The sequence below is a fragment of the Parasteatoda tepidariorum genome, chromosome 3 (genome assembly GCF_043381705.1).
Source record: "Parasteatoda tepidariorum isolate YZ-2023 chromosome 3, CAS_Ptep_4.0, whole genome shotgun sequence".
Lineage (NCBI taxonomy): Eukaryota > Metazoa > Arthropoda > Arachnida > Araneae > Theridiidae > Parasteatoda > Parasteatoda tepidariorum.
This window is the reverse complement of record NC_092206.1, coordinates 90,721,753-90,732,074: the sequence shown is the minus strand read 5'-3', so window position 1 is coordinate 90,732,074 and position 10,322 is coordinate 90,721,753. Positions and strand designations below refer to the sequence as shown.

General features: G+C 28.5%; 1 protein-coding gene across 1 annotated transcript in view; it reads left to right on the top strand.

Moving 5' to 3' along the window:
* The window catches only part of LOC107452715 (uncharacterized), a 107,222-nt gene extending 98,548 nt beyond the window's left edge, over window positions 1–8,674 (top strand). The window contains exon 7 of the mRNA XM_016069285.3: window positions 4,877–8,674. Coding sequence (XP_015924771.2) covers window positions 4,877–5,038 — 162 coding nt within the window. The 3' untranslated portion in view covers window positions 5,039–8,674. The remainder of the gene's footprint in view (window positions 1–4,876) is intronic.
* Window positions 8,675–10,322: the final 1,648 nt, after the last annotated feature.

Genomic DNA, 10,322 nt, shown 5'->3' with positions numbered 1-10,322 from the left:
TACTTATAAAAGTATATATATATATATACCGAGAGAAAAGATCAAACACGCAAAAATAATTAAGGAAAAAAGACATTTACAAACAAAATTAATAAGTTTTATTAACTGTGCATAAGCTGCAAGTATGTAGAATCGATGTAAAAAGATAAAAATGCAATGAAACATGAAAGAAATAAAAAGAAAACCATTATTATAAAGAGAAGAAAAACTTCCTAAAATAACTAAATTTATTTTAAAAATTCTTTTCAAGATTTTTAAAAAATTAAAAAATTTTGGAAATTAAGAAAAAATTTTTTCGGGCTTTCTAATTTTTTTCACTAAACAAATTTGATGAGTTCACTACCGTCATTTAATACTTTAGCTTACCAAAAGGGTGGATATATTAAATACTATTTTTTCTTGCATCTCAATGTGCATGTAGTTGATCGTTAAATTCTAAATCATTTAACAGATCACTTTAACTGTAATTTATAACAGTATATTAATGTTATTTGCACAAAAATAGTAATTGTAAAACGGTTAATAAGATTAGACCACCTTCTATATAACTTTATCTAAAAATGTAAGGTAGAATTGCATTATAATAATGATAAAAATATTTTTAAAAAATTCTCATAGTTCAAATGGAATAGAATCAGTAAATTTATATTTGCATTAGATTTAAGCTCATCGAAAATTGATCCTGGTTTTGGATAGTTTATCCTTTTCAGTCTTTTTGGAGTGGTTTTTAAAGGATTTGGAATAGCATCAGGCTTTAATTTTTTGTTCTTTCCTATTTACTTTCAATTGAGATTCTACAAAATGAACCAGCAAGAAAATTTGAAATACTGTTTAATATTTTCAAACTTAAATTATTAATCATTAAAGGATTCAGTGTTTAAAATTTTAAAACATGCTCCCATTAACTTTTCTGCAACAGAAATTTCAGCAATTTATCACAAGAATTCTTAAGGGAAAAAATAACATTTGTAAATTCAAAAATCCACTGCTGAGGAACCTTAATTTACGCTAATCTTACGTAATAAGAAGACTGCAAAACTTCCGGTTTGATTTTATTTTTAAGATACTGGGTGAATATAAAATAAAACTTTGATGCGCGTGAACTTGAGCTTCATAGGGCGATGGCTAATATATAGTCTGTCTATGGAAAGAACTCTCCTCACCATTCGTTCGGTTACGGGGTTTAACTATTTTAAGTAGGGTTGTTAGGTAAATATTTAAGACAGGTTTTGGCTTGAGTCACCAAGAGATCTAAATGTTTATAATACTAATAGATAGTTATATTTGGACGTGGGAAGTAGAGGCACAAGTGCAAGCAAATAGAATTCCTTTTAGTACATATATGTTAAGGGAATAATTTTAACTTTAGTAGAAAAACTGTTTTCTGCCAAGAAAAGACAATTATTGCGAAGCAATCATCGGGATTGGTGAGCGGCCCCCTAGTATATATATATATATATATAAACACAAATTAACATGAAAAACATGAATAAAATAAAAATAAAAAACTAAATGGTAGAGAAACAAGAATGGTATAAGCAAATAGTCGTTGTCAAGACACATCTAATTGCCATAAATAATGCGATATTTCTGAATAAAGAATAATTATCCTAAGATAAAAATTATTCTTTATATGTGTCGATATCGCAAAAAACCTTANATTTATATATATATATATCTATATATATATATATATATATATATATATATATATATATATTGTCCATTTGTCTGCACTTGCCCCATGTACAGACAAGCTCTTCTCTCCCTATATGATCAGTGCTCACTTTCAAGGAAATGTTCAGAAAACTTATCGTATCTGTGTTTTGTATTAAAAAATACACTCGTTCATGTCATTTGTAAAACATTTTAATATTTAAAATTTTTTTTTCAATGTCCAAAGTAAGAAAAGAAAATCCTTTTTGTTAAATTAAGTTCTACAGTTTACTGGCAATCTTTGTATACATTTCAGTATTATAAATTTTACGTTGATCTGGTTTGCAAATTCTTGGAAAGAATTTAAAAATAGCAACGCAACACTTATTTTGCAAACAAGGCGAAGTTCAATACTTTTTTTTTTACCACCGTCGTCGTTTTCTGGCTATTTCTGAAAGAAGAGATAATTCTATGAAAGAAAGTTTTTTCTTTTAGTTTCCTGAATAGTTTCTTCATTTTTTCCTCCCATCTACTTCAATTCTTGTTGTTGGTTATATTCGTATATTTATTACGTCAATAACTCTTATTGATTTTCATATTTTATGACAACTCTATTTTTGTCATAAGCTGGTATGTTTTCGTAGCTTTTTCAAAGCAAAATTTCCTAAAAATAGAGGAGGATTTTATTTTTCGCGTATTCCATAAAGTAAACTATTTTCAGCAAAATAGTATATACGTACTTGACTATTTTTAGAATCTAGGCTAGTAAAAATATCAGTATAAAACTTTTTAATAAGTTATTTATTTTTTCCCCAATAAAAAAGAGAATTAATTTACGTTCAATAAGATTTTCACTCTGTTTACTTCTTTTTTTCATAGAATATCAAATCATTAGATCTTTTTTTCTTCTTCTTTTTGTGTGTGTGTGTACATAGTCCCTATGCTGCAGTGCAATCGAAAAAACAACGTAACTGCTTCAACGAATAGATTTCGAGAAAAGTAACTATTTTCTTTCTATTGCTTATGCTCTAAAATATAATTTCAGAAAACTTATAGCACAAAATTTATTTCTTAAAAACAAGTTTTTGCAATATGTAGCTTATCATACGTAGATGCCAAATATAAAAAAAATCCCAATGTTGAATTTTTTGTTTGTTACGTTGAGTTTTCCATTGCACGGCAGTATAATAGAAAATTTTTATTTTATACTCTTAGCAATAAATTATACATAGTAAATAATATATAAATTCAATAGCAATAAAAAATATTAATAAATAATAATAATGAATAATAAAGCAATAAACAATATTAATAAAAATATGCATAATTGTACTTAGTGCAGAAATTAATTGCTTCAATTAACATGACCGAAAAATTAATTTTTATTAATTTATGCTTTTAATTTTAATGCTGCACACATTTAAGTAGAAGATTAATGAATACATAATTATCTTATAAATGTTTCGACTATTGTTTCAGTATATTGCAATCTTGCTCAAGACTAATCAACAAGTTTTGGACAATTTTAATAGGCATACTCCTATGATAGTTAATTTTGATAACGCGATTTTATGACATTTAATTCTAGAGAAAGGAGTACAATTTAATTGAAAAACGGGCGTCTATTTATGCAAGATTACCTAAATTAGAACTTCGTCGGCACTAATAGATCATCATAAATCACCACTCGTAATGGTTNCATTTTCTGCGAGCCTAACTTCAAGCCACAAATAAACAAACGAAGTGTTCGATCGTTTAAATAGCTGCTCGCCAGATTTTATTGCATTATAAAGAAAAGTTATTGAAACTAAATACAACTAAATAAACAACAACAACTAAAACAAATAACAACAACTACTAATAACAATAAATAAATAAACAACTAAATTCCATTCGTTTAGCATTGCGTCATATGTTGTTCCTACTAAATCGAAGTAGTTGTGTTTTTTTTCATATTATACCCAATTATATTTTGAAAAGTACAACAATGACGCATAGATTTTAATGAAGTAAATTTTGTACCTGAGTACGGCATGTGGATAGATCACTAATTATACTTGCTCTTAAATCGTAACTAAGAAATAAAGGAAATTTTATCGGACGAAAATTTAACGTTCACATATTGGTCTTCTAGAAATTAATTAATTGAATTTCCGAAAAGTTTATGAGTTTTTTTGCTTTTATTTGTAACAATATGACTTAAGTTACTACTTTACTTACTGCTTTGTTTTATTTGTTACATTATTAATGTGACTGCTTTTACTGATAGTTAAATAAATATGAAATTACGCAAGAATTTGCATGATTTTAAAATTCTTTAACGTACAAAATACTTATAAAAGTATATACATTTTAAAGGAAGAACGAGAATGAAAATTTTTAAAATTCGTCAAAGAAGAAATAAATATTTATTTCATAAATATTTTTCGAAACCTTTTTATTCTAATTATTTTTCCCTTTATACTTGCTAGCATCTTCTATTGTAAATAAATTGTTGTCTTTATACTCCCCCCCCCCTGTAGCAAATTCTTTTAAACGTTTTTCCATTTGTGCATCGTAGAAAAAAGCATCGCTCGGAATAAAGTGAGAATACTGTTGAATTAAAAGCTCCTCAATAGAGAATTTAAAAAAAAAAAAATTATTGGGGCTTTAAAATGAGGTATTGGCTAGAGAATATATCCCGCAACGTAGTATATATCCCGTAGAATATATCCCGTAACAATTATCATATAATGAGACTTGAGAGTATAATTTATATTTCGTTGGCCGTAATTTCTTACTTAAAGTTCGAAGTATCTTTTCATTCACACGTTCCAATGAAACAAAATATTTTTCTTTCAATTATCGTTTTATTTTTATATATAACCGTCGCTGAACAGCTGACCGAATTTTCAGTTTACGGCTACCAATGTTCAACTCCGTAGCCTTGCAATTTTGAACCCAATCCAGAAGACAAAAGAACTCCTGGATCCAGTATTGGGGAGAAATTTGCCTTCGTGGAGCACTTTTTGATGAAACTAACCCGCATTTGCGTTACATGATGGCATGTCTTCGGATCATCCTCAGGGATGTTTCCCAGACCGTCTCCAATAGCCCATTGTGCAGCTCTGGCGTGACGTAAATGAACTACAACAATAGCAATGAAGGGGCAAACTGAATTTTGTGAATTACAATATTTCCTTATCTTTCATTAAGTTGTAATTTTTGAATTCTTTTACAGACTCCAGAGCCCTTGCAGAACGGCTTACCAAGCCTGCTCACTGAAGAGGAATCTCAACCAAAAGCCCCGGGTTCACCCACTGTGATCATCACTGACGCAGATGGCGCTCACACAGTTGTCACCAGCACCACGCAATCGCCCAGCTCGGCTGTCAACGTCTAGATCCCCTTTTCATATTCTTCCACAAAGAAAAGATTACGAACCTTGCCTGCTGCGAACTCTGATTAGCCCGCTCTCCAAATAAGAAAATCACGTTCGGGAATGAAACAAAGCAGCTGCGAAAATAAAGTACTTTGCCAGTTGAATGAATTGGACTTGGTTGGTTTAAAAACGGAGTTGAGTTAGTGAGGCACTTGCTTGGAAAAAAAATTAAAATCGTTTTTCGCTGTTATAAAATTAATTATCAAAAGTTTTGGATATGACACATTTTATTGAATTTCTAGTTTGGTAAACATTTGATTTGCTTGACTCATAAAAATCTGAGACCAAAATTTTGTCTAATACAGGGTGCCTCAAAAATGTAGCGGGAAAATTTTAGGGGTGGTAGGGCACATCATAAGAATTGAGAATTGCTTAGCAACCGAAATGGCAGGAAATATCAGGGTAAAGTGGTTTTGGAGGTAAAAGATCTTAAAAGAAAGACTACCTCCTGTAAAAATTTGCTGCCATTTTTTTACACCCACTATTTTAGTGACTGCATAACGTGTGCTGATCTACGACGAAAAATATACGTTTTATTTATTCGAGATTGTTTAGCCTTTTTCAATCAAAGTACGAATAATAAAAATGCCAAATAATTTATCATGAATACAATATTAGAATATCGATACTAATTTATTATCAATACAATGCGATAATGTCCATCATTTCGACTCGTTTACAAGTGTTGAATGTATTATTTAAAAATTCTTATTTTTCTATCAATCAAACTGGCAAAGACTTTTTCCAGGTGTTTTGTTTTATAATGCATTGCATAGAAATGAGCCATCCATGGATACTTCAAATTCTATCGTTGTCGTTGAACAATCAACATTTGAAGCAATGCTGCAATTTAATGAATAGGCTTAACACCTTCTGCTTACACACGCTTTAGAACAAATATTTATACTGAAATCACTCGTTATTGCGACTAGCTCGTATCGTATTCTGTAGTCCGCTAATCACCTTTGCATTTGAGCTCTCGCTTCTTCAATGTTTAAAGCATATTCGCTTTTGCAATCATTGCGTGCAAATTAATTTGAATGCATGTTGACGATCCATATCTGAAGTTATCTTTCTTAAACTATGAAATGTGCTAGAAATATAACTGATCACGCTTAAATACATTAATTAAAAACTTAAATATCTGATACTCATAAAATTTAAATTTGCGCAACTGTGAATGATACTGTTTAGAAGATTTCAGCGATCTTTTAGATAGAGGTAATGACGGATATAACGATGGTAAAAAATGGAATACAGCCAGCTTTAGAAGAGTGCCAAATAATGAATGTTTGAGATTGAAGTTACAAAATAATTATCAAGATCCACTTTAGAGGGTCGTATCAACAAATTAGAGTGGTAAACACAAATGTTGGTTGTTCAACACATTCCAAAAACGGTTCAGTTTAAACACCAGATAATTAACACTTTTGCAGCCTTGTGTCTTTTGCGAAGACATTTCACGTTTAGCTAGAATGTTCCACCTCTTATACAGCTGTTATTTTTTAATCAATTGTATTGATATTTCAATTCATTGTTACTATTGATTTAGTGCATTTTGTTTATTAATTTAACCTCCTGAAAACTCAGCATCTAATATATTGGATTAACATTTGGTATAAATTTATCTCTTTTAAAAAAAATATTTTAAGACTTTTTTCTGATTTCAAAGCAATTGTTTTTGTAAAAATAAAATTTGATATCCCTTCGTCGTTCGAGGTTTTGAATTACATTGAAAAAGTACAAAAAAAGGTAAGAAAATCTGATTCAATTAATATTTTATGTTGTTTTTTTGGTGACTAAGTATCTTATTATTTGAGTCTAGTGGAATCTGTTTCATGATCAAAATGGGAAGAAATACACTATACAAATATTCTACAATATCCACAAGAAATGTTTTAAGAAAATTATGATTTTTATATAATGATTAAAAATGAATTAAAAAAATTTCATTGTTTTTTTTTTATTTAAAAAAAATTATTTCATCGTAATTATGAGTTAACCTTATTCTAAGCCGCATAGTAAAAGCTGTCTTTTTTATGACTATTTAAAGCTCAGATTTCAGGAGATTAATTTAATAATATAAATCTTTTTAGTCTCTATTTGCAAATGATAAGAAATTGGATTAATGTGTGTGGTTATCTGTAAAAATTGGTATCTTTGTAACTATAACCAACGTGGTTGAGGTAACAAAATAATGGAAAGAAATCCCTTTTTCTGCGTATAATAATTATCTTTTCTTTATCTTCACTTTAAATTAAATTAAAATTCAAATATTTTTTTTAAAATTTATTATTAAATGATATACGGATTGTAGTTCGAATAACCACAGATTAATGACAGTTAATAACGCCTCATTTATTCCGAATATTTCATCACCCGTTCGATTTTGATAAATAATAAACCAATTTCTTCTAACAATTAAAATAATAATTAGTATGATATTTTACTCTAAATTTAAATTGCTCTTTGAATTTTAAGTAAGATATTCATATATTAAATATTTGTTTCACATTTGAATATATTTTGTTTTGATAAAATTAAATCCTAGATTTGAAAGTAAAAATTATTTTGTAAGTAAAAAAATTGAATGATTCATTTATTTAATGCGCTTATTTGATCCGTACAATTCAAAGCCATTATATTCGTAAAATTTCTTTCCAAGTATTCTTATATTTACTAATTCATTCATAAAACTAACAATCATAATTAGTTTATTTTCCAGCGATTTTTTTTTTCCTTGCAGTTTGGAGTTCGTGAATGTGATGTTTATTCACTTGATTAACACCATTAAGTAACTTAAGAAACAACGTAAGTTCTCGTCTACTACATCTTTTTAATAAACATTTTTAACGGGTTTAGTTAATTTCTAGCTAAATATCTAGCACTTCATACAGCTGACTTATTAACTAACTTTTCTTCCACCTCGCCAGCCAATCAGACTCATTTTTTGATCACTTTCATGCACAAACGTTTTAAACCGACATAATGCTACGGGATTGGCGGACTACTTTAACTGAAACGAGCGATATGTTGTTGCAAGAACGAGATGCATTGCACCATTTCCTGTTTAAACGAAAATAACTTAAAAATATTAAACTATTTTAAATACAAAACCTTAACTACCCTTTCCTTCTCTACAAACTAAAACATAAATGAATTTTCGTTCAGGAAGTAATTTTTACGAGAAGTTCCTGTTCAAGCATCAAATCGGAAAATGAAGAATGTTCATTTTTTTTAAGAGTTCGAGTGAAAAAAATGTCCAGGTTTTGTGTAGGGAAAACATAAGTTTAATGAGATCTCATCAATGTCTTGGAAGTTATTTTAAAAAGGAAAAACGATTATTTTCTCAATTCCAACTTGGGGAGGTAAATATTAAGACGATCATTCAATTCGAAATTTTAAAAAATTGATTAAGATTATAAATCAATAATTCCTTCGCTATTATCAAGTTTATAACTATGTTTTTCGAAATATGATCAAAAATTAAAATGTTTGATTTATTATTCCAATTTGCAAGAAGAAAAAATTATACAACTTAAGTTTAAATTCATAAATGAATTTTTCTTGAATGAATTTCACTATCAGAATCATAAAGAATTGTTTCTCGAGAAATAATGGAAATATGCAGGAAAATTCATTTATGAATTTCCGTCTCGAATATCGCATGGAAAGGAAAAAATTTTGTTTTCTTAATTTCAACTTATTAACCGAAAATATCAATAAAAGAAAGAGAAAATATTAAAAAATTTCCCGATTATTAAAGCTCACAATCATAATAAAATCTTTTAAGCGATATCAATGTCAAGAATGAACATATTGTTGAGAAAATTGCACAAAAATTTACGTCACGCGTGTCGCACGAAAACGAAGAATGTTGTTTTCTTAATGACAGCATATTTTGTGAAAAACTATCAACAAAGAGAAAGGAAGAATAAATAAAAATTCCACCATTTTTCGGCATTTAAAAATCCATTTTTTCATTATTATCAAAATCATAAGTGAACTTTATGTCGAGAAAACTGTTGGAATGAATAATAAAATATTCGTTTCAATTATGGTATAAAAGTGAAGAATGCTGTTTTCTTAATTCTATCTTGAGAAGCGAAAGAGTTTAAAAGAAAGAAAACTTTTGTCAAAGTCTATAAATTTGTTTCTTTGATGATCTTTAATAATTTATTGCCTCTGTTCAAACGTCCATTCATTAATTTTGTCAAAAAAATTACATTGTTAAAAATGCATATCTGTAAATTTGTAAATATATTATTTGTTACAAATATTCATATAAATATTTATTGTTATTTATAAATGTTCAAAATGGTAAATAATTTACAATGATAACTGATACTTTGCTTCCATACATTTGCTCCTAAAACAATGGAGGTAGTCATCAGAGAGGTTTCTCTGGATTCAGATTATTTCAATGCTTTACGAACGAGTATGTGTTTTAACTGTTGGAGAAAAGATCCAAAGGAACCACTTTATGACTTCATCCAATGTAACTAGTTTAGAGTGATTTGAACAATGCTATTGAGTCGCACAACACCAATCATTACAAAAAGCCAAACATTCAACAACAACAAAAACATCAAAGAAAATGTGAAGTGTTTGGTTTATCATATGCTATTATATATCACTATATACAGAACTCTCATAGATATCAATGGTGTTCTTACTATTTTTCTCCATCGCGCAAACTTAAAGCCTTAAATAATCATGAAAATTAGTTGCTTATAGCCTCTTTATACACAATATTCTATAGTTGAGATTGTGTAACGACGGTCTTTAGAACAATTACATTGTTCGGAAATTTTTCCAAATTTTGTATCTGAGATACGTAGTAAAAGGATATCACGCTCTTCCTCAGCGCATGGTGCCGAGTCAATATTTAGCAAATGAATTTTCAGGCCATATCGTAGATTTCGGGTGTCTCAAAATTATATCCAGATACTTAAAATCTCACGTATAATTAATATCTGACGTCATTCTAATTTACATTTTACTGAAGAAACTTAACACATAGTTTAAGTATTAAGTTGTAAAACGAATTTCTATACAATTTTGATTCATTAGTTTGCAACTCCTTTCTCTTTTCAGGCTTCTATGGTAAAATTATTGAAACTAAATTATAAATATTGTGGACAGCGATTTTTCGCATTATTTCAACACAGAAGTTAGTTTAAATGGATGCTCAAGTCATGTAATAAATAAAAATAATAAAACTACATACATACATATATATATA